Raw genomic sequence first — 25,435 nt, forward strand, 5'->3', positions numbered from 1 at the left:
ACCAACCCTATGAAGTTCAACAAGGGAAAGTGCTGAATTCTGCACCTGGGATGGGACAACCCTGGATGCATGGACTGGCTGAGGAATGAGATGCTGGGAAGCAGCACCATGGATCCTCGTCACTGGCAATTTGAACATGACTCAGCAGTGCCCTGGCAGCCAGGAGGGCTAACTGTGTCGTGGGGGGCATCAGGCACAGCATCACCAGCCAGGCAAGGGGGGGAGGGGATTGTCCTGCTCTGCTCCGCACTGGGGTGGTCTCTCCTTGAGTGCTGGGGGCAGTTTTGGGTGCCACGATGTAACAAAGACATTGAACTATTGGGGAACATCCAAAGGAGGGGCACGAGGATGGTGAAGGGCCTTGTTGGGAAGCCGCATGAGGAGAGGCTGAGGTCACTTGGTCCGTTCAATTTGGAGAAGAGGAGACTGAGGGGAAACCTCATTGCAGCTACAACTTCCTCATGAGGAGAAGAGGAGGGGCAGACACTGATCTCTGGTGCCAGTGACAGGACCCAAAGGAATGGACTGAAGTTTTGTCAGGGAGGTTTAGGATGGATATCAGGAAAAGGTTATTCGCCAGAGTATGGTTGGGCACTGTAACAGCTCCCCAGGGAAATGGTCACAGCACCAGCCTGACAAGAAGCATTTGGACAATGCTGTCAGGCACATGGTGAGTCTTTTGGGTGGTCCTGTGCAAGCCAGGAATTGGATTCAATGGTCTTTGTAGGTCCTTTCCAACTCAGCAGTTTCTGTGATTCTGTAACTGCATGTAACCTCAGCTGATGCATGATAGCAAAAGACAGGGAGAGATAAAAAATGATGGAATGAAAGTGAGTCTTAGGTGTTGAGTAACCAGCCTAGTTTGGCTCATTCTCATGAGTGGGGGTGGTGGTAGCCTTTTTCATCTCAGTTTTTGGAAATGCTGCAGAGGGCTTGAGACTGCAGGAGAGCTGGCAGTAGTTTCATGGTTATTTTTCATTCCACTGGGTAGGAGGACTGTGTATGCTATTCTTTGTTTTTATGAAGTTAACTTACAATATAGAAATGTCAGTGCAGCTTAATTGGTTGCAGCTGAGAGTCTGCAAACAGCAAGCATCTCATCTGAACTTCTTGCTGGGGGTGTGGGTTTCATCAAATCACCTACTGTCATCTTTATTCAGTTAAAAGTGGTACTTAAGGGAAGGCTTTGTACTAGGAAGGAGCTTCAACTAGTTTATTCCTGTACCCAAGACATTGAAACAGCTTTGCTGGTTCTTCTGACAGGTGCTTGTCTGACCTGCTTTTAAGGCTCTTCAGTCTTACAGACATGACGACTTCCTTTAGTGGTCCAGTCCAATCCTTCCCTGATTTAACTGCATCTGAACTGGATATTAAAGGAAAATACTAAAATTGCATGTATAGTTTATATATACTTACATATAAGTGTATGACTATGTAAGTAAAGCAGGATGTTACATTGGTTGTCTAAATGTTTTTAAGAACAGGAAGCAATTTCTTTGCTGCTAGAGTAAATCAGATTGCTTTTTTCTTGTGAGTCACCTAAAATGTGGAAGACTACAATAAATCCTTTCATATATTGTACTCCATTTACAGGAAAGATTAAAGCTGAAAAAGCTATTCAGCTGGATGCTGGGAGTGCTGAGAGTCACCAGTGGTAAGTTTGAGAAAGTCTTTATAAACTTGTGTACATTTATTAAGTTCAAGGAAAAAAACCCCAGTATGACCTCAGTTTCATAAATTAGTCATTAATATTTTTTCATAGTTTTATGAAATCTAGTTATCACCAGTTGCTGCTAAAAATTATATTGAAATATTCTATGCAGCATTTACTATAGCATGTGAAACAACTCAATAACCATACTTCAATAAGTACCAAGAAGTTTTACATGAGTATTTGCTTAAGCCTCTATTTTGTTGCTCAGAGAAAACATAGTTTTCCAATTGCCTTCCCTTTCAACAACTCACAAAATAATGTCATTTGACCTTGAAGTTTGTCCTTTCCTTTTCTTGTAATAGTCTAAATTATGATAATTAAAAATAGACATAGAAGACTATGGAAATTTGAATTAACTTCTCAATTTTTGTTTTATCATGCAGTTTTTCTCCAAGTGTGACTCTTAGTTTAGTTTTGTAGACCTTGCCAGAACTAACAAACTCTGCAAATATAAATTTTTTTTATCAAATCAACATTATCAGGTAAAAGATAATTCTGCTGAATTCTAGCTGATAGTTCCTCACTTTTGTATTTTATTAGTAAATTTTACTGAGCTTCTGATTTCTTTTCTAATATTATTAGCTTTTCCTCTCAATTTTGGTTTCTACATTCTTCATTAATTTTGTGTTTGCACTTATGGGATGGGCTTTCACCAAACTTCTTCATATCTAAAACAAATACTTTCACCTCAGGCTCCTTTCACAATCTAAAGGAATCAGAGACTTCTGGAGTGCAGTTCATTGGAGTCAATTTTGCTCATTTAGTCTTGCATGAGGGTGAATTTCTCCTGGGGCTCAGTTGACAACATCTCCATTGCCAGCCAAGGGAGCACATGTCAGCTATCTCAGGTTTAGATACTTGATTAGTCACAGACATTGTCATTTAATGAGGTAATTCTCTGTCTTGCTTTCTCTCTTTCTGAAAGCAATTTAAAGCCATTTCTGCTCTTTTCTTCACCACAGCCATGGCCACTTCCTCAGGGTAATGCTATGTACCCCTCTCAGCTAGAACTCTGTGTATAAACAACCACAAAATCACATTCAAGTATGAATCCTGCCCCTCCCTTCCTCCTCAGCCCACAAGACTGAAAAAATATCCTAGTATAAATGCAGCTTCACTGGCAGAAACTATCCTGATAAACCCTTACATATTGTGCAGGGAGATGTAGGTGGTCTGCTGGACTTCACATGTGAGATCCTGTCCTGGAAGGATCATCTAACAGGGGAAGAATTATGAGTGCAAGGAGATGTGTTCCAGAAGTTAGCTCAGAAAGCCAAATTGAGAGGTTTAAGGGAAAAATCTTACATTTTTTAAGCTACTGCTTAAAAATGTAACAGGCAGTGGATTTCTGTATGGTTTGCAGTTTTCATCCTTCACGTGTCTGGGTTGCAAGTGAGCAGGAGGTTTTTATCAGTAATTGTTTAACTGATGTCTTTCTAGATGTATAGATAAACATTATAGATTAAAATAATTCACTATAATTTTTTTCTGAATATATTATCTGCTTGTCTTTATATTCTGACATCTTTCTGACTTACTGCATGATTTTTGAAGTGTGATGTAAGTGCAATGGTTGTGCCAATCTAACTAAGGTTCTAAATACTGGGCAGAATGGACTTCCATGCTCCAGAGGAACATTGGTATATTTTTGTTTAGCATAGCAATAGCTGTTCCATCTGTGGTCCCCAGAGACATTTTTGTGCTGTGCTGCTACTTAACCAGTTGGACTTGTTTTGTAACTTATTTTTTAAACTTGTTTTATTCTAGTTTATTCTTTATAAAGTATTTTACACGCATTTAATTGATTTCATGTTTATTTCAGACTATTTCTGAGGTTTGAGGCCATTTTGGGTTGTAAATGCATCCCCTCATGGATTAACATTTTATTTCAAAAGTGGTTTTTGTTGTATGGGCTTTTAAAATTTATTAACTTAATTAATGAAATTCCTGGAAGATAATGGACCCAGCACTAAACTTTGGATGACACCTATAGTGATGCTCAGGTTCACATGAAACTGGTTCTGCAACCATCTCTACAGGTGATTTAATCTAAATATTTCCATGGTTATGTTTTGAGGAACATCAGGTAGGACAAAGTCAAAGGCCGCATAAACAAGATGTATCTCATCTGTTGCATTCCTCTTACCCAGGCTTTTTTATCTTGCCAGAATTCTTTTTTTATCCTGTTTTTTCACAAAAATCTTGTGTTAACTGTTCTGTATGCTTATGCACTTCCAGAATAATTTATCCTGTATTGTCTTCAGGTTAGGCTGGTTTGCCTGTAACACTTCTCCTTCTCCCTGATAGCAGCTATGTTTGTCTTTTTGCTTGCAGATGGGGCTTTCTGCATTACTCCCAAGACTTCTGTAGTCAGCTCTGTGCCAGATCTATATTGTTTGAGTCTGGCCTAATGCAAATTTTTCCAGTTTATCTAAACATTATTTCACATGCTAATCCCCATGAACAGGAAATAAGACTTTAGGGAATCTTCTCTGTAAAAACTGTTCTCTCAAAGTTGTATACAAACAGAATTTTACCTGAGGTTATAAATAGAAAAGACTGTGTGTAAACAGATAATGATGCAATACAATTAAGTTATGAATAAATAATATGTGAATGTAATATGAAATCTATAGTTAATAAGAATATTTATAAGGGAGAGAAAACTACTGAAAAGAAAAAAATAGAACAAATATTTATACAAAAAGATGCTAGGATCACTAGTGGGTGGTCAAGATCAGAGCTGAAGGGCAGTACCCAGCTCCAGATGAACACGTGGATGTTCTGTCTCTGTCATATGTGCTTGCATGTGAGCAGGGGCCTGATCCTGCACTTACGGGGGATGGAGAGTTGAAAGGCAGCATGTGCCATTTGATGTGCCAGGATATTTGCATGGCATGACAGATATCACACAGGACCTCTGGGGTCTCTACACTTCCAGGCCATCATCCAGAAGTGGCGAGAAGCCCTAGGGCATCTCCAGTGGCAGTAGGCATCTGTTTCTGGGCAGGGGTCCTGTGAATTGAACAGGGTCTCTGCTGGCTGTAACAGAGACAAATGAGAAGCTGAGCATGAGTGCAAGGTCAGTGTGAAAGCAATGCTGTCTCTGACCAAAATCCTTCCTTTTCATCTCGCTGCTAACATAACATTTTCTAAAGCTGTACAAGGTAAATAATCCTAGCCTATGTAAGATGAGCCCATCTGTTTGTTGCATGTAAGGCTATGTCAGTCTGTATCAGCTATTGATAACCATGCTGGTTTTCTGACCTTGACTGAAGAAAGTTTTAGAAAGTTTTTGTTGATTTCTTACTAATTTCTGAGGGGGTTTGATATTTCCAATCAGCACAACTGAGGTTTTTACTCACGTTTGGTATAGCTGCTATCTATGTTGTCCACTCATACATTATTTCTAGCGTTCTCTTAAACTGTTTAATATATTATGGCTTACTAAGTGAGTGAGGATTAAATGATAGCCTGTTCTTTTCCTGGTCCTGTACCTTGCTCTCTACTTACAGTTAACCCTTGTGGAGCAGGAGGGGTATAAGTGAGAAGGAAATTGAATTCAGCCTTGTTGGTTTCATCTTTTGCCATTATTTCCTCATTGCCCGCTGTTCTGAACTTTCATTTCTGGTTTTTTTCCTTCTGGTTATTTATGGAACTTCTTCTTATTGTCTTACCAATATCCCTAGCTTAGATGTGTACTCTTGTTTTTATTTTTAGAGTAAATTTCTTTTGGGTTTTAAGTTAATTAGGAATTTCTCAATGGTGCTGAATTGATCTAAAAATATTCCCTGCTATGACTAAAGGGTCATTTGAAGTTGTGCTGTTGAATATTGTCTCTTACGAAATCTTCTATAGAACTTTCCCTAATATTTAGAAATATTAGAAAAAGGCATTTTTTAACGATTTCCTTTTTTTTCCAATAAAAATATGCACTGTGCCTGTCATGCAGTGGTTAGGTCTATAGACCCATTTGGAAGTTTCTTTTGGAACCTAATCCCTGCTGCTTGAAAGTTCTATTTACCAAATAAACAAGTCCTTGTGACACCTTGGCACACATCATTGTCCTAGTGTAGGCAGAGTTATACAAGAAAAAGCATCCCTTTTCCAGAGCCGGTATTTTTCTGTTTTGTGGAACTGCTCTGAGTTGTCTGTGAGACAGAACACATTTTTTGTGTCCACCAGTAGAATTTAGTGGAATGGTTCCATGAGCAAACTTGCTACTATAGGCTTAAAGTTCAGCTGTATTGCCTTACTTTTGATATTTGCTTCAGCTAAGAACAAAAAGATGCCATATATCTTCGTAGAGTATCACCTATATTTTTTTGTAGAATTGTATGATAAAATGATCAACACTCCAGCTGTTCAACTTACTGATTAGAACGCTAACAGTATTCAGCCTCAAATTAAATTTGAGGAAACATATGCAGAACAAAGAAGGCAAAATATCTTGAAGTAGTCAGTTGGTTTTTGTAATGAATTGCAGCTGCAAATAATTTTCATATCTGAATCCAGATTTTTGAAAACATGTGATAATACTTAATCTTGTAGTTGCCAATGAGATCAAAAACCTTCAGACTTTTTGAATGTTGACCTCTAAATAAATGAAGTAAATGGCAACACTGGAAAGGAAAAAGAGAGCTTTAATATTTGTATGAACACCCTAAAGAAAGACAGAGTAAATATTCTAAGTGATTTGTGGCTTTGTTCAGCCAGTGTCAATTTTTCAAGTGATGGAGGAACTCACATGCAAAAGTTATCATCAGCCATTGCAGGTCCTCTTATATTTTCCAAGCCTCAAACAAATTAATTTTGTGGGTCAGTGATTCCCAAAGGACACCTGTGAATCCTCGCAGCTCATCTTGGATCATGGACCATCTTTATCACCCAGAATTTAATTAGAAGTGCTATGTGAACAATTTGGTGCTACAGTTGCTTTGTAGTTGTGCTGCTTTACAACTTTACAGTTACAGAAAACAAAATGTAGAGGCATAAGAACAGTGCTTTTATTTAAAACTAAACTATGACTTTTAAAGTCTTTTGCAAAACCAGTGAATTTTTATATTTGTGGGAGGTTTGTTGCTGGTTTAACTTCATGAGTTTGGGGAAGAGGTCTGGAAGGTTTCTCTGCTGTTGCACAGATCCCCACACTTCCTTTTTTGTTGAGGCAAACTTGTTACAGGCTTTGCAAAGAACAAAAAGGTTACTGTTATGGTAAATTTTCAGGACAATTACTTAAAAAGGTAATTCTTTGCATTGAGCTTTGGTTATTTGCCACGAACTTGGTGCTGCTCTTGAGTTTGTGTTACTCTCTAGAAGTCACCTGTTGGTGGGAGTCATACAACACGTCTCATTTAGGTGCAAGTGAAGTTAGCAAGTGAAAACCCAGTGGCTGTAAATGAAGACCCTTTCTGAACACCCCAAGAGTTTTCTCTGTCATGTGTATGAGTGTTCATCAGAAGTACAGATATTTTCACAAACCCTAGGTTTTCCATGGAAGTGAGTTCCAGAGCTTAGGTACAGTCTCTCACCAGCAGGCAACACTACAGAAGAGTAGTGCAGGTTAGTTCATCAAGGACACAAATCATTGTCATTTGGGTGTTTTGGTGATTTTACACAAACTTCCCACAAAAAAGTGAACATTCCATCTCAGTAATAAAATTCTAACAGATAATTTGTCAGGTTTTTCAGGTGTGATGGCATAAAAATAATTTTCCAGTGAAAGAAAACTCATCAAAATTTTGGACTGTGTTGTAGGATATGGTCATACTACCAAGAACTTTTAAAATTAAATCCTCAGCTGTTTGTAACTAAATGCTTGTTACCTGCTGCCCTTAATTATTCCTTATTTAAACTTAGATGAGGCAAGATTTTAGATAATTTGCAAGTGACAAGCATCTGTTTCTATCCTGCAGTCAGATTTTTCAGAAATTGATAGTTTGTACAGAAATACAAGGTTTCCAGCTCTTAGTTGTTTGCCCTGTATTTGATTCATGGAAAGACCAAAGAAATTTTACAGCAATCTTTGTTCTTAATTATGTGTAATCCTAGTCAGTAATCTTTGAATTACATCTTTTTTTTTTAAATAATTGAAAATTTCAAATTCAGAAGCCATTTCTCAAAAGCTGTAAGTTGTCCTGAAGAAAGTTGATCAGTGAAACACTGCAGCATACTCCTGCAAGTGCAAAGGAGGAAGGTTGGACATGTGAAAAGATCAGTTTACTACAAGCTTTTTGCCAGAATGGTCACAGAGGAAATAATTCTGACAACCTAATGATGCCTACTATATTTCTATCAAGGAGAATTGTTGTGTTACTGTCTCTGAAAGCTATTGTTTCACTCTGTTTCTACACTTGTGAAGACTATCCTGCTAATTTCTTCAAGACTGTATTTCCATCTGTAACAACTGTCTGTTATAAAAATAAAAGTTAAATTTCTGGAAACAGGAATTTAACACAGCTGTGGGTTTCACAGCCTAAGGAATGCTGAACATGGCATCCACATGTTCTACTAGTGAACTTCTGTGAATACACTTTAACAGCAGCGTTTTCCCTTGATTTGGTATGCTCCATGTGTTGCAGTAAATAAAGCCAGAATTCTTAATGTCCTCACCTTTGAGGTTTTTTAAACCAAAGTAGGGGTTTGTTTCTCGTGTTTTTGCAAGTGTTACTTATACAAGTGTGTGCTACATCTGATGTTTCCCTGGAGCTTAGCTTCAATGTTCTGGTGATTTTTTTAAATGAAAAGTATATTTCTGCCAATTTCTACAGTGTAGACTCAGTTATATTCCCAGAAAAAGGAAAGGGAAATAAAATCCCCCTTAACAAAATATCTCTGCAAACAAACAAATCACCTAAACACTTCACTTTGCACCTTGGCACATCTTATTACTTGGTGTGTTGGCCATCTTAGACATTCTCAGGCACTGCTTCCATATCCCCATGAGGATGATCATATACCAGTACAAACCAGTACTTTCCATGGAAACTTCATGTCAGATGCATTTTTGTAGATTAAATATCTTGGTACCAAAGTGATACAATATGAAGTATGCAAAACTGGGATCTCGGGAAGGGCAATGCAACAGGGATCATAATCAGTAATTTCAGTTGCAAAATCTCTACATAGAAATTGGTATCTCATTGAAATAATGTCAAAAAGAAATCCTGTGGGTCTCACTGCATTGCAGAGACTGTCAGAATATACAAGTGGGTGAAACTGGTGAGTGAGGGAGTTGGGGGCTAAAATATAAGATGGCACGCACAGAACTGAGCCATGCAGAGGTGGGGAGATGTAAGAACACATTTAGAACTGGAGTGAGAATGAACTTTCTTTTCACTGGGCCTCTTGTGTGCTGCCCACACATTAGCCTTTGCTCACACTGCTTTACGTGTTTCATATTTCTCAGATAAGGAGGAGGGAGTGAAAAACAGTTATGAAACACATGAATTAAACTTTGGTGGTTGACAAATATCACAAACTCCCATTTGCAAAGTCTTGTCAGATACAATTAAAAAAATTGATGTTTTCCTTTCCTATTGATACTGAGATGCTAAAATGGAGATCTAGATTTCTACATGTAATCTGTACCCACACATTTCCAAAGTCTATGTGACATAAAAGGTTTTTATATGTTTGGGATATATAAAAGAGTATATAGGAGAGGAAGGAACAAGTCTGGGAAGGTGCATGTTATTTCTGGTTTTGGCCATGTGAAATTTATCAGGGAAAAGATAAATAATGCTACATTTAAGTGCCCTACTGTGCTTTCATCTTCATTTGAGACTTCAAAATCTTTACTGTAAATCTGTCTCATGTAGAATAAGCTGTGGATGACAGAGTCTTAAGTGCAGGTATAATTTTTTATATTAAAATTCAGATTGGCTTGATAAAAATATTGGATCAGCCTGCTTCTCTTTTTTTGGCAATAGGTAAGATAAGCCACTTAGAGTTTTCCCAAATACACATGTAGCACCAGAAGGGAAAATGTTAATTCACTTTGGTTAGGACCTCCTGCATGATGGCTGCATAGGTACTTGTCATCCATCTCTGTCAGCTAGAATTTTTTGCAAGTCTGAGTTTCAGAACATCATTTGTAATGGAGGAACATGGTGCTGGCCTATTATATTGAGTTTGTTTGATGCTTTGCTAATTGTGGGGATTAATCATATGCTGCTACACTGTGTTCAGTAATTTTTCTTCCATCTGGGAATAACATTTTTTACACCAACCAAGTACTGTGTCAGTCTTAATGAGGTAATTATTGTAGTGTTTATCTAGATGAATGTGTCTGGGGCTGTTTTTTTACATTGCCCGGGAGTAACATCAGCTCAGCAAAGAGGTCATTCCTGGCAGCTCTTTGCTGATACGATTTCCTCTTTATTTTTGTCCGTGAAAGTTCTGTAAGCAGTACTCTGATATTCAAAGGGTGTGACGGAGGTAATGGCTGTGCAGAGAACCAGTATTGCCTGCACTTCTAACAGATGTGCTTTTTACCCATTTCATTAGATATTTGCATTGTTATTTGATCATCTTTTCAGTATTCCCCCTGTCACCACGAGATGGGGCAGGTGACCACGGAGTCCAGGGCTGTGGAAAGAACGACATGGAAAGCCCGAAATGGAAGCATTTCTAGTTACTCCCTGCCTCTTTTTCTTTGGTAATTTTCTTCACCATGAGAGTGGTGAGGCACTGGAACAGATTGCCCAGAGAATGGGCATCCCTGGAGGTGTTCAAGGCCAGGCTGGATGGGGCTTTGAGCAACCTGGTCTAGTGGAAGGGGTCCCTGCCTATGGCAGGGCAGTTGAAACTCGATCTTTAAGGTCCCTTACAATATAAACCATTCAATAATATTACCCTTTGCACCATTGAAAATAAAAGTTTGCCTGGTGTTTTAAACTCTTTGAAAATTATTTAAAATGTCTAAAAATTCTTCTTAGGAAAGAAAGGACACATTTTTTTATTTTGTTTGGGGGGTTTTTTAGAAATGAAATGAATATCCAAAATGCCATAGAATTTCAAAAATTAAATAATTACTTTTTATCAATTGGCTGTCTAGTCCACTTCAAAATTATAAAATTTAAAAAACCAAACCAAAGCAAATTAAAAAACCCTGAAGATATGAAAGACATTTTTATGTTTTCTTTGGAAAAATAATGGGTATATAAAGTTAGTAGGTTAGCTTACTTTTAATTCAGTGGAAATTTCATTGGGATTTCCCTCCCAAGAGATTTTCGCTGTAAGTAGAAGTTTTTCTTTGAACTAGTTTAAACTAAGGCCCTCTTTCTTGTCACGCACAGACAGGGAAATACTGCAAGATGCTGGATTAGCTTGTTCGCTTTTCATTGTTTTCTTTTGTAGCAGCAATCCGTTTAGCTATGGTATGCTGAGTTTATCTGATTAGCACTTAATGAGTGAAGGGAATAGGGGCAATGTTGCCTGAGTTACTTAACCCTAATAAAGTTTTCACTACCTCCCCCCTCTTTCTAAATACCTGAACTTTCCTCACCCCCACCCCTTGCCTTTTCCCTCAACTGCAGCTCGTTCCCATAGGAAATGCACTCCGGCTGCAGCTCTGTCAGCACTAGTGCTGCCATTAGCTGGATTTTGTCCAGTGCACATTGGTCACAACAAACACCCTGCTCAACAGTGCTTGACAGTGTGTCTGGAGCTCTTACAAGATCTTCTGACTCCGTGCCTTACCTGGGAACACTTACTAACCAAAACGACTGATAGCATGTGCAATTCTGACTTAAAACCATTAGATATAACTGAGCAATAATGTAATTTCTTGGGTTGTGTTAGCAATGACATTTTAATCAGGATTCACTGGAGCTTGAATAATTACATTATATAAAGCAATTCAAGAAAGCTGATGTTTAATAGTGCTTATACACTGTATGTGCCATACAGATTGTAGTTGTGTTGCCATAATTAATTCAGTAAGCTTCTTGCATAACTCATGTTTTCCTCTGGACTTCAACTTGATTTCCTTTTTTTAGGATTATATTTTATTTTTGTTTGGTGTTGCATTGTAAAATATTTGATAAAAAGGTAAAATTCTGAAAAATATTAGAAAAATAATCTACATGAGGTTTTGCTGCTTACCTATTTCTTTGGTGGTTTTGTTAGTTTTATACAGAGGTGCAAAGTTGTCTTAATACCAATAAAAATAGGTCCAAGGAAACTGTAATTGATATCTGTGCAAGAGATTCTTTATGCCTTAAGGATCTATAACTGTTGAAGAAATAAGAAAGCAATAGAAATTTAGGTGGAGTGTCAATAAGATACAAGTGCTGCTTAGGAGGTCTGAATCTTTATAGGTTTACCTCTGAAAATATTTTCACTTATAACTGCTTAACAATACAAATATTTTATAGAAATTATCTCACATTTCTTTTACCACTCAGTGTCCCCAATTCATGATAATCACAGTAATAATCATAGAAATAATAATGATCTTAGCAATAGACATCCAGTAATACAGTAGTGATCCTGTTAGAGCAGAATGTGTGTGTATGTTTTCAAATTTTAAAGACACTAGAAGAATGTCAGAAGTGCAGGAATGCACTGGGACACTTGAGAAGGTTAAAAGGCAACTGTGAGTGTTTCTGGGGTGTGTACAGCTTCCTACTGGGCACACCCCAAGCATTGGCCTTCCTGGGTGAGTTTCTGCAGCTGGTGGTGCTCGCGTTCCCAGTGAAGTGCAGAGCACAATGTGTCAAGGTAAACTCTGTCAATGGTAGAGCCAGTCTGGAAGTGTTGCGCTCTGAACTAAATGGCTGAAATTTTGGAGGAGAAATCTGTTTTGTCACTTAACTGACAATCCAAATAGTGTCATTTAAACTTCTCCTTGTTTCCATTGTTTTGGTTTGGTTTGTGTTTTTGTCTGTTTCTGAATATGTGTAGCTCATGCCAAACTTCCATCCACCCATTCAGATGGAAAAATAAAAGTGTAAATGTGTGCATTAGGTATTGAAATATTTTGTAATTTGATTCAAAAGTTTATTTAAATCACAAAAAGTATGTGTGTGTGTTTTTCTTTTCCCCTCTCAGGTTTGCAATTATGTGTGGCTATATGTCTCAGTTTGAAAGTGTACAAAACAAAATCAGGAATGGTTATCTCTTTAAGGTATGTTTTTGTAGGATTTGGGATTGGTTTTTTTTAAGCTATTCCTTTAAGTTATTTCCTTATATAGTGTCAAAGACAGGTTTTTCCAACACAGTAATTCAGCCTCACATGTCTATTTTGGTGCTGAAGTTAACTTGAAAAGGTTACTATTATGTATGAAAATAAATTATATGCTTGCAAAATATAAGAATTGAGGTAGGATACTGGGAACAGCCTTAAGATTTCTGATTTCGTTTGTAGTCAAAGGGGGGAGGAAAGTGATTCTGTTTAGAAAACCAAAACATATGAAATAGCAAGCAATGAACTAACACAGTTCTGAGGTCATCCTTCATGTTGCCCTTAAGTAATGTTTGTTTTAACTCTGTCCTTGCAAAGGTAATTGTGTTTTTTAGAGTTAGCTGTTTGTGTTACATGTGCTACTCTCCCCCTCCTTGTCCTCAGCATTGCTTAGACACTTTCCATCCATGCCTTGCCCTCCAAGCTGGCGTCCCCCCTTTCTGGGTGACAGTGAAAGGCAGCAGACGTGTTCCAGTCCCTGGGGAGTGCCTGGGGTGGGCTCCTCTCGCATCATGTCCGTGTTAGGACTTGGAGTGTGGCGGAGCTTTCCTATGAGAGAGCATTAATTACATCTGAGCTGTGCCAAGCGAGCTAAGCCCCGAGCACTGGGACAAGCTGGGAACAAAGGGAAAATGACAAATGACACAAGTGCTGCAGCTGTTCAAGGATGGAGTTCTTAAAAGAGTTTTAAAAGAGTCACTGCAGTGTGAGCAGTAGCCGTTTCAGGGAAGTTTTGCTCCTCACAAGTAAATCCTGAAATCTTTTGCTTTAGGAAAATAGTAGTGTGAAAGCATAGCTCCTATCTGAATAGTTTGTGGATATGATAATATAGTAGTCTCTTATATATGTGTAAGTCCAATACTTTTGCAACTGGCTTAATTAGAAAGATATGTGAGGGAAAAAAAGAAATGTTTGAATGAAATTTATTTTGAGAGGCAGATGATAGGGCTGAAATATTTATTTTTTCTTCCAGCTCAGGTTGAGCAATAAGAGCTTTCTTTGGTAAATTAAAGAGAGAAATAAAGAGAGAAAAAAAAATTCATTACCTGAAATGAGAATGATTTTGGAAGGGCCTCATTAGATACTTTATAGTTTTGTAGTTTCACTATAAATGGAACCATTTGATTTTCTGAATTTCACAATATAATAACAGTTGGTTGTGTCAAGTACCGTTTCACTGGACCTGTCACATTCCAGGGTGGAAGGAACTATGCTTCGGTAATGGGTGCTGGCATGTAAGATCTGTTCAAGAGTAGTTGCTTCCTCACTGATTTGATCTGTGATAGTTTCCTAATATTAACTGTAAATGAAATTAATTTAATTGAAGTTGTTGCCTTTTTAAGACAAAAGTTCTTGAATTATTTAACTGAACTTTAGAGCTATTTAGTCATGTTCTAAATGCAGCATGCCTTCTTGCATTGTGTGCAACATTGCTAAATAATTTTGTGGTTTCCCTCCATGAGGAAGGGATTTTCTAGTTGAAGTTTTAGGTTGTTAGAAGACAATTGCAGCAGGAGAGAATTTCTGAATTTGTTTCTGACTTGCAGCAAACTACTTAGAATGTAAACACACTTGCCAAACAAACATCTAAAGTGATACTAATTTTCTTTCCAATAGGAGCACCTAGACAAGGCAATTGAACTTAAGCCTCAAGATCCCTTTTTATATTACCTAAATGGAAGATGGTGCTATTCAGTAAGTTGTGTTTTATTTATCTAACATATGAATTGAGTATAATAAAAAATTGTAATTAAGTAGTGGGACTTAAGACAAAGTGTTTATTTAAGTAGATGTTTTGAGCTAAATGAAACAGACATTTCCCCTTCCTGAGTTCAGTACCAGATGCATGATGCTCACAGCTGACCATTCCTCCAATGTAATTAGGTAAGCTGTGCTTGTATGTCCCTCATTGTTGTGTTCAGGTTTTTTATCGGAATGAATGAATGAAAAGTAACTGATTTTTGGAAGGGAGGAAGGATGACCTCTTGAGTTTACTTCTTTGTTCTACCATAAATTTTCTGGGTGGACATTAGCTGGTAACATAGCCCTGTGGTAACTTTATTTCCCATCCATAACTTAAGTTAAAGGCACTGACATGCCGTGGGAATATGTCTGTGGCAGCAAGGCTACTATACTGGCTTGGTAAATTCCGAGGGAATGTCCAAAAAATATTCATGCATAAAAATCTGTAGTTCACCAATGAGTTTTGCAAGAAATGCAATTTGTGTCATACCAGTACAACAGCTGCTTTTAAAGATTGTTTTAGTTGTATATTTTTATTTATATTTTATAAAGATTATATTAGATTGTAGTAGATTCTGTAGTGATAAGTACTCATATATGAAAAAATAGGATAATTGGTTTACAAGATTAACTGTTAATAAATTTTTTAGAAAAATTGTGCTTGTGCTTTAATAAGGGAGTTGTCTTTTTGGTAATCCACATCTTTGAGGGCTCAGCTGGCTGTCCATACTGGTTCATTTCTAGTGCTTTGAGGAATCTTTTGTTGGGATGAAGCATTCTTGCATTGTCTATGCTGTAAAAGATCACTGTGAGTCTTCTCAGAATAATGACTACTAATGCGTAGTGAATCCCAGCCAAGCTTTTTTCTTTCGGATATTTCCAGTGCAAGTCACTACAAAGTGCCGGCAAACTGGAAAGAAGGATTTGCTGTGACACATTGCAGACTTTGTCTTTATCTGCAACAAGACTTAATGCAAAGTAATATTTCAGCAGTTTTCAGTTCATATATTTAACTTCCAAAGAGCTTTCAGCAACCATGTTTTTTCTCTGTTGATTTGAATAAGGAATGACACCAGCTTTTTCAAGGAATTTGGCTTTTTGCTTTTTGTCACAGTGTACTCTTGAATATCAGCAATAGCTATGCATAAATAAGTTGCTGAAGATGGTCCTATAGTATGCCTGCTGTCCTGCCTCTGAGAAGCGTCTCTCTGACCAATGATTCCTTAAGCACTTTTATACTGTGCTCTGCCCAACAGCTAACTGCAACTTCCATTTAAGCCAAGTACTCCCAGATGTTTTTCATGGCTTATTTCTCATGTGAGCTGCTGCTTTTCGGAAACACACAATCTCAGTATACTTCACTTCTTTCTTATTGCACTTTTTTTTTTTTACTAGTTTCATTTTCATGATGATCACCACTTCCTGACTAATAGATGTGGTTTGTTGTACTGTATTGTTACAAATTCATATCCCACGCTTACAACATCTATGCAGGACTTCTTTACTAAACATTGAAACCACAGATTAGCATTTGCTTTAGGTTATGACCTAACCTGCATTTATTTAAGTGAAACAATCTACCTAAACATATGTAGCCACTGAAATATGTAAGGATTGAATTCAGATTTTTGTTGTTCTTTTTTTTTTTATTCTTGCCTTCTGTGACTGCCATGACAAAATCGTAACCTGAAACACACAGAACAGATTTTTGTACTCTAAACAAATGCAAGTATAGGACTGAATAACATCTTATTCAACTTCTGGGCTTGTCAGCCCAGACAGTTGAAAACTTACTGTCTTTGCACACTTTCAGTAGCAAAATTAGGTCATTTGGTAACATTAGTTTTGAGGCATTACTAGTTTTAACCCTAGCATAGTGAGATTGGTAATAGCCTCAATAGTTTTAGCAGAGTGAATTGTTTCTGTGCTGATCCACTAACTCAGGTTTTGGCCGTGCATGTGATATATGTAGTCATAGGAGCTTGTGGAAGGTATGCCAAATTCCTTGCTCCTGTTCTGCAGACTGTGAAGTTTCACGCTGTGGCAATTATCCCAAAAGAAGACTGTTGGCTGTGGCATTGATTCCAAATACTTTGTCAGGGTAGAGGTTATGATGGAGTGTTGAAAAATTCCTTTGTCACTCGTCTATTCTGGTACCTGTAGATTGAGTGATAATGCTCCTCTTAGATGCTCTGTTTTTAATGTTCAGTCTCACTGTTGTTGAGGCTGGGAAGGTGTTGTCCAGTGTGAGATAATTAGAGCAGAAAAGGGATGATTCAGGCAAGAAGGTTAGCTTTTACATTTAGCCTAGCTGACTTTTGGATCAAGTTAGGATTGACCACAATGTTTGCTCTTTGTAGGTATTGCTTCCCAGGATATTTTTGTGTAATTTTGGTCACATATTCTTTTACTGAAGCAGTGTAGTTAAAAAAGATAGCAGGTTTTTATATTTTATAGGCTTTGATAGCATTTTGTGAAATCTGATGTACATAAGTCTTCCTTGTATAGTCAGATATTTCTCATTCACTCCTGATTTAATGTTAGGGGATCTTATTACTATTGTCTAGCATACTTTTTTTTGGATGACAAACAGGAGTAGCATAAGATACTGTAAATGGGGATGCTTCAAGTGTAACTCAGGGCTACAGTTCATTTTCACAAATGAAAATCCATTGAAAAGACTTTGAGGTAAAAAGTATATAATCATAGAATCATCAATATTAGAAGAGACCTTCAAGATCATAAAGTCCAACTGTCAATCCTGTCACCCCTAAACCAGTGGACGCAGATGCAGAAGATTTATTGAAGACTGAAATCTATATGCAAAGACTGCATCCTGTGCTAGTAAAAGCTGTTTAATTAGTGGAGTTTAATCTGGCCTGACTGCCATTTCCCACCTTCCTCAGTGTAGCACTGTCCTTTGCAGGGAGCAGTGGTACAGCGCTGCCAAGTTTCTTACTCAGCAGTTATTCTTGCTGGGCCAGAAATGAAGCTGATGCAAGGTATCATAGCACCTTCCAGCAGAAAGGATGAGCTGGATTTTCACTGCCTCACATCACCTGGGGTTTGTCTGTGATGCAGAGCCAGTGATAGTTGTGCACCACCTTGTCTAAAAATCAGTTTTTGCTGTTTTTATTTTTCTTACCATTTAAAGTCAGTAGAGCTATACAAAAGAGGAAGATCATTGAATTCTTTCAGCTCTGTTAGAAAATTACTTCTGGTATCACAAGAATTACTTCTGGTATCACCAGAATTACTTCTGGTATCAGGTAGGCAAGATTTTCACCAGTCATTTCATAGGTATCATGGTAGGCAAAATTTTGCCTATGAGACCTGCTGTGTATACAAGAAGTGAATGGATCTATGGTGCATGATATATAGGAATTATTTCCTTAAAGTTTTGGGCACAATTATCTGATAATTGTTTATAATTGTATGGTGGTGGGGGGAGGGGTGTTAAGGGTTTGAATGTTTCAAATAGCTTATAAAACTTTCTAGTTAAGATTTATGTCTACTTGCCATTACAGGATAGGTACAGAACAGCTATCATGTACTTATGAAACTGGATCAGAGTCCCTGGTAAATGCTAGTAGTGTGTTAAAAATTACATCTCCTGGGATTTTCCTTCTGCAGGTTATATGCCATGTTTTGGATTTGTTTCTGGTGTATCCCAGTATCTGTTGGGGTTACATCAGGGAATAAATTGATACAGTTCCTTTGTGTGCTCTCTAAGTGGGCTTCCCTTACTGGAAAGTGAAAAGCCCAATTCAAGCTGGATAAATACCTAAATGCCTGTGCAGATTGTCCAGGTTCCTCAGCTGGCAAGAAAGAGAATGTTTTTGTTGGAAGCCAATATTTCAAAATTGGTGTCCAGTTACTTAATCTCTTCCAGAAGTCAAAACATTGCAAAATTATTTAGTACAATTTTACATTAATAAATTGGAATGAAAAAGAAAAAAAACCTCTGGGGATATTTAATTAGGTGTCATTAATATTTTACTGAAGCTGGATCAATGCTGTGATCTGCTTTTATGGAAGACAATTGTGTGGTATATGTTCAGTGAGCTATTAGGAATGAAGCATTGGGAGAGGATGTCTTTTAGGACTGAAAGTCAGTTGTGGATGGTTTTTCAATTCCAGCAGGTTCGTTTCCTTTGTACCAGCATCCTGGAATTTGAAAGGAGCTGTCAGTGGGGAGGGTTTGCTTCTCATAAAAAACAAACAGATGACAAAAATCCAGCCAGTGTTACAGTATATGTATATGACTTTTGCTGGTCCTAGGCTAAGGAAGAGAAAAAGATATTTTTGAAGTTCATTTTCCCAGTTTTTAGGGGAGAACCACATTTTTTGCCTTGGCCCTCAGAGATACAAGAGGCCTGATGGAAGAGTGCCGAGTATGAACTTAACGTTCAGCTGCAGTTTAACTCTGGGAGTGCCTTTCTTCCATCTCTGGATATAATAGAGATTTTGGTATAGGATAAATGGATGAAAGTTTGTTGACAGATCTGTAGGAGAGGTTGGTTGAGACAAGCATCTCTATTTGCTTTGAGATACTGTTGAGTGGCCTTCTCTCCTTGGCAAAGGCCAGGCTGTCAGGATGACCCACTACCCTTCAGCTCTAAGGGAGATTAAGAATTGGCTGATGGTTCCTCAGGCCTTTGCTGCTCCTGAGTGGGTGGGAATAGCTCTCCTTATGTTTGGCAGCTGGGGAGTGATGTTCCTTGAGTGACCCAGTACATTAAAACCTGATATTCTGTGGAAACAAAGTGTTCCTTACGGAGCTTCTCTGAATTTTCAGGCTTCTGGCAGGACTGACATCAGGGTTTAGGAGACCTAAAAAACCAAAACTCATTTAACATTTGGAAATCATCTGTAGGGCAAAACCAATCTTCATTCCTTAATTTTGTTGTTGTTGCAGCTATTACTTGCAGCAGTAGTTGTTTGCCTTATCACCTGCTGTACTCTACCACTCTTGGAACGCTCACTAAGTGAAATCATGGTTCTGCTGTAGTTCATGACAGTTACCCTCTTTTTATACTTGATTTTGTATGGACCTCCAAATACATTTTGCACTATTGGAGTAACCTTGACTGTAGCAGTCAATTCTGCTCAATGCTAGGGCATGTTACACCAGGGGGTCCATCCTCTGTGCTTGCTCGCAGAGAGAGGATGATTAATAACTTGGTATAGTAGGAATGATGTTGCTGTTTCATTGAACATGGTGTAAGAGTTAATCAAATGAAGTTATTTCAAATTAAAAACTTTGCTAATGTGTGTTTAGAGGAAGAATATAGGTTCCTGTTCATCGTTATTGCTCTGGGACACAGTTTTGTGTATTGCATATAACAGGTCTCTTCCATTTGTCCCACTTCAGTTGTAAAGGGTGCAGACAAACTTGGGTGGGGCACAGTTAAGCTGTTGTGATGGGATTCACCTCAGCTGCCTTTAGCTATCCCCAGGGTCTGTGCTCCTTTTGCAGTTGAAGAAAAGAAAGATGGGAGTGTTCATCCCAGGCTAATGTAGGTGAAGAAGAATTGCCTAATGGAAGTGCTTCTCTGTATTGACCATGCAAGGAACCTGGACAACTTGTGTGAACTAGGTACTTCATATATGGAGGGCTAGGCTTGCTCTGAAAAGTTCATCAAGCCAGTGGCATGTAAATCTCACTGCTGAAACATCACAGAATTCTCAGATTGTCTCTGGAATAGTCACAAAGTATAATGCTGGATAGAGTGCACATTAAAAAACCTCACCTATTGCCATAGAATCATAGAATCATTAAGATTGGAAAAGACCTATTAAGATCAAGCCCAACTCTTAATCCAGCACTGTCCTATTCACCACCAACCCATGTCCCCAAGTGCCACACCCACATGTCTTTGAACCCTTCCAGGGAGGTGATTGTATCACTTCCTTGGGCAACTTATTCCAATGCTTGACCACCTTTTCAGTAAAGAAAATTTTCCTAAGATCCAGTCCAAACCTCTCCTTGGTACAATTTTGTCTGGTCCCATCACTTGTTACCTGGGAGGAGAGACTGACACCCACCTCGCTACAACCTCCTTTCAGTGTGGGTTGTTTTGTGTGAAATGTGCATGTGCTTTCATGCATTTCACTTTTAAACATTGTTTTAGCTTGATGGGGATGGAGAAATAAAAATAGCCAACTGCATATATGTTTGGGCTTTTTAGAAATATGAATAGTGCAAAGCAGCACCCAAGCCAGACAAAATAAAGACTAAAACCTCAGCAAATCAGTTTTGATTAAATCTCGTAAGAAAATAAAGTAACTGCCAGGAAGAACTTGTGTTTTCAACAGTTAATTATAACTCCACATGGAAAAACTGCAATTTTGTTTCCTCATTATTGCAAAACAGCAGACATGAGTGTGGTAATTGTATCTTTGCAGTGTGTATCTCCAGGGTGTTGTGTGCTTTTGCAGAGAACAGTGTAACACATTCCCTTTATTTTTACCCCCTGTCTTCCTCCTTCTTGATGTGATGGGCCTAGAAATACAGAAACGCCCTTCCTCTTCCAAGAGAAGAGAGAACAAGGCAACAGTAGATTGACGTGAAAAAAATAGCCCTTTGGCAAAGATTCTCTTAATAACTCTTGTAGAATATATCTCAGAAACTATACAACAGTGAGAGAAATGAAATGGGGAAGGAAATTATATCTATACCTACAATTAGAAGTTTTAAGCAGCATGTTTCAGTTTGTAACACATTGGGAAAGCACTGCAAGGGCAACAACATCTTGTTGCTCCAATGAGTAAGAACTCTGTGATTGCTGGAGAGGTTTTGTTAAAAACATTTTCTGTTCTCAGAAGAAGCTTCAAAGGCGAGGTATGTGAAACAGAATGAAAACAAAAGTTTTATTTTTGTAATATTGTTTCTCTCTGCGTTATAATTTAGCGCTTTGGTGTGAGACACTTACTGACAACATGTAGCAAATAAGGCCTTGGGACCCTGCTGAACAGCTAGCATGACTGGAACAGGATGCCTTCTGTCTCCATGCATTGCTGCTCTGATGTAGCTACAGACATTGGGGCCAAATGAGAAAACATGATCCTGTGCATTTTCCTGCTGCATGCTAACCTGTGTTTCTGGTCTTTGCAATGGTATTTTTCGTTTGCAACAAGAAGTAGGTAGAACTTGATGTCAGTTCAAAGGAGAAGCATTCTGGTTGGTAGCTGTGGATAGTTATGAGAGAGTGGATTCTTGTATTTTACAGTTATTAACTGACATCTCCTGGATAATTGGTAGATATAGGTGAAGCTGGGGAGCAGAAGCAGCCCTGCAAATATTGAGAAACCAGGGAATGAAGCAGGAAAAATCTAAAACAAAGCAAAACCGTTTTAAATTTTATAGCAGTAGGAGAGACTTGACTTCAGCTGAAGTCTGTTATTTGAATTGCAGCTCCTTCTGAAAAAGAGATGTCCTTATGTGATTCACATCTCAACTCCAAGTCTCTGATTAGGGGCTCTCTTTCACACACCCTGTGTGTGCCTCTTTTCTGTGTTGTCTCTAATCAGGCCAGAAAATACAGAACCTTGGTTTTTACCATGTTTTGACTCATCTGCTCTGTGACAAGAGCCATCAGTGCTGTGCTTCAAATACAGATGTGAAGGAAAAAACTCCTGACTTTTCTTTACAGATGTGGTAGAAGTGTTCAAAGGAAGGTGGCTTCACTCCTCCACTTAAACAGGCTCTTCTTTCACACTGCATTTCATAGCAACTCCATCCTTTGCTAGAGCTGTGAGGATTGGGTGATGGAGCCAAATACCTTTTGGCAGTAACCAATGCAGTTTCTGTCAGGTGTCAGTGTATGTAAGTCATATGCATTTTGTGGCAATATGACAGTTCCCTAAAGTCCTTTTATAGCAGCTGATCTTCCTGAAATGAGAAGAGGTCATTGGCAAGTGTTATTTGTCAGATTGGAAGAGCTAAAAATTGAGCCTATTACTTAACAGTGGTTGTCACCAGCTTCTGTGGAATTAATGAACTTGTTATACAAGCTCCAAACCCACATTTTTACTGCAGCAACACCTTTTTATAATGTAGGAAAGTAGTCAAGTGCATAGATTATCTTGCAAAACTGTCTATCTCATGAAAATCTTAACAGGTTTCAAGTACTGTTTCTAGCCTTAAGTTTTTAAAAAAGACAAGATGCTATGAAACCTAAAATTTACTTTAAGCTTTGAACATGGAAGTAACCTTATACTGAGGATGTTGGTGTTTGGTCATAGGACTCTAAAATCCAAAAGACTGCTTTGAGCTGGCCAAACTGACCCTATAAAGAATTTCTTTACAGGCTCTTTTCCAAAATACATTGTGTAGGTAGTACAATATGAAAGACAGATTTTACTGCAAAACTGAAAAGCAACTCTTAAGAAATCTCTTTTTTTTTAATTGTTTGTTTGTTTTTAATTCTAGGTAGCTCAGTTGTCTTGGCTTGAAAAGAATGTAGCTGCTGCTCTCTTTGGTACTCCACCAACTTCAACAGTAGAAGAAGCATTGCAGAATTTCCTTAAGGTAAGTCCTAGCCAAGGGTTTTCTTGTGTTGCTGTTTGCCAGCTGTTATTTGTGAGTATCGTCAAGATGTCTGCAACAGACTGTGTTCAGTAGCTGTAAATTCAGGGCTCTTCTAAACACCACTGAGCTTTCTATTAAAATATTTTTTTTCTTTTCAGCTGTAAAATTAGTTTGGACATGAGTGGTTAGCACCTTTCTTTTCTTTATTTAGTTTCAGGAAATTCTCCAATTAATGGCCATGGTTAATAGTTATTGAATTGAACGTGATATGGATACAGATGAGTTACATATGCTGCTGAAACTGATGAACCATAGTGACAGTGATTGTTGATTTGTCTGTTTCTGCGAGAGTTGACATAGGCAAGGAAAACTTTGACATTGTGATGCTTCTCTTTTTTCTGATCTGAAACTATTTTCCATTGAATTTCAGTAGAAGCCTTTCTGATTTGTGGAGATGAAATGGCTTTTGTAGTGAAGTAGAGAAGAAAGCTCTGTCATATGGGTCCATGTTCCTGGGCATTCTATTTGAACACAGTTATGAGAAAACCCCACATGAATAAAATAAATCTATCTTTTGTTGCTTACCATATGAATAATTTCTGCTTCTGGAGCTCAAAAGCATACAAGTTTTTCACATGACTAGATTCAAAGCATAAACTTCTATCATTACAATTACTATCAAAGTTTTTCAAAGAAATTGGACGGGCATCTTTTCCTCACTATAAAAAGGGCTTGTTTTCTGTGTTCTTAGTCTATTTAAAGACTGAATGATCTTCTGAATTTTGGACAGTACAATACATTACCATCTTCCCAGTTTAAGAGATTTTATCTTGAAGGTCAAATTCCAAAAGTGGTAGAAATAATTTGAAACATTTGCTTTAGCTTTAGGCCATTTTGTGGTGGGCTGCAGAGTGACTGTGGTTTTAAGTCATCTTCAGCAACAAAAATCAAATTACTGTCTAAAAGACAACTGTTTAGGTTTTTTTTTCAGTTGTTTGATTCCACACAGTTGTGGTAAAGCAGCGTTGTTTTGGTCCAAAGATTACAGCTATTATAAATTTCACTGAGGTAATTTTTCCCTCCCAATAGCTGTTCTTTGATTAAAAGCTGCTTCTTTGTTAGTAGATAATTAGTAAGAGTTTTATTCATCCTGCAAGCTTCTACATCCTTGATTTGTTAAAAAAAATAAAAAGACATTGATAAACTTTTTTAATTAACTGAACTTTTCAGAAGATGATGATTTGAAAAGAAAGGTGAACCCAAAACTAGAAGATAAGAGACTGTGGAAGGGAAGTAATTGTAAAATTGATAAACACAGTTCTTTACTCATTACACAAAGTGTGAATGGTTGGTTGCTTTCTTATTTCTTTGATGAGGAAATACACGTTAATAATCCATAGACAGTGGTATCTTTAAGCCTACCCTGTAAGTGAATGAATCCAACAGATCTTGTACAGAATGGCCCTAGATCTTTACAGAGTCCTTAGGGAGAGTGGAGAGCAAGCAGTACAGAACATTTTCTGTGTTCACTGTCAGCATCTCCTATGCCTGGTTTAAGGTTTAAGGGGTTTTCTTGGGTTTATTTTGTTTTTTGTTTTGTTTGTTTTGTTTCATTTTCTTGATTTTTTTTTTTTTAAGTGCTACTAAACAGATTGCATTACACAGAGTAGGGATGATTCGGTCTGATGTTGAGGAAATGTAGTGCATTACTAAAAATATTATGCAGACCACATAAATCTCATCATGCAAGTTTCATGTCTCTTTTCTTTCCTGTGTTTTGTTATTTAGGCAGAAGAAATGCATCCAGGATATTCCAAATGCAATTATGTGTATTTGGCAAAGGTAACCAAGTTCTTTTAAAAATAATGATTTGTGGACTCTGGTGTTCTTACAGTGGTCTGATTGGAAACAAAATGTTTTTTCTTTTCAGTGCTATAAAGATCTTGGCCAGAAAAACAACGCACTGAAGTGCTGTGATTCTGCACTGTCAATTCTCTCAGTTACTAATGAGGTGGGTATTGAGAGTGATAACTTGTTCCCTTGTGACTGCTCTCTTGTCTTTGGCATCCATTATTGCACTGCCGGTAACAACATAATGTTTCAGCTTTTCCTGTGAACACAGAACATTCCTTTTTCCTCCACTCTAGGTTGGCTCATTACAGTTGTCTGTATCAACAGCTTTAAAAAAATCTTTGTTTGGGGAGCTGTCAGGGACTCGTCTGGATCAGAAATTGAATTGTACTCTTTGTAATTCAAC

The 25,435-nt window shown here is 37.8% G+C and overlaps 1 protein-coding gene across 4 annotated transcripts in view; it reads left to right on the plus strand.

The window, feature by feature from the left end:
* The window catches only part of RMDN2 (regulator of microtubule dynamics 2), a 54,068-nt gene that overhangs the window by 18,817 nt on the left and 9,816 nt on the right, over window positions 1–25,435 (plus strand). For all 4 annotated transcript variants that reach the window (XM_059841341.1, XM_059841340.1, XM_059841338.1 and 1 more), the window contains 6 exons: window positions 1,594–1,654; window positions 12,770–12,845; window positions 14,520–14,597; window positions 23,080–23,178; window positions 24,967–25,020; window positions 25,109–25,189. In XM_059841341.1, coding sequence (XP_059697324.1) covers window positions 1,594–1,654; window positions 12,770–12,845; window positions 14,520–14,597; window positions 23,080–23,178; window positions 24,967–25,020; window positions 25,109–25,189 — 449 coding nt within the window. The remainder of the gene's footprint in view (window positions 1–1,593; window positions 1,655–12,769; window positions 12,846–14,519; window positions 14,598–23,079; window positions 23,179–24,966; window positions 25,021–25,108; window positions 25,190–25,435) is intronic.

Source organism: Haemorhous mexicanus, chromosome 3 (genome assembly GCF_027477595.1).
Source record: "Haemorhous mexicanus isolate bHaeMex1 chromosome 3, bHaeMex1.pri, whole genome shotgun sequence".
In the NCBI taxonomy this organism is placed as follows: domain Eukaryota; kingdom Metazoa; phylum Chordata; class Aves; order Passeriformes; family Fringillidae; genus Haemorhous; species Haemorhous mexicanus.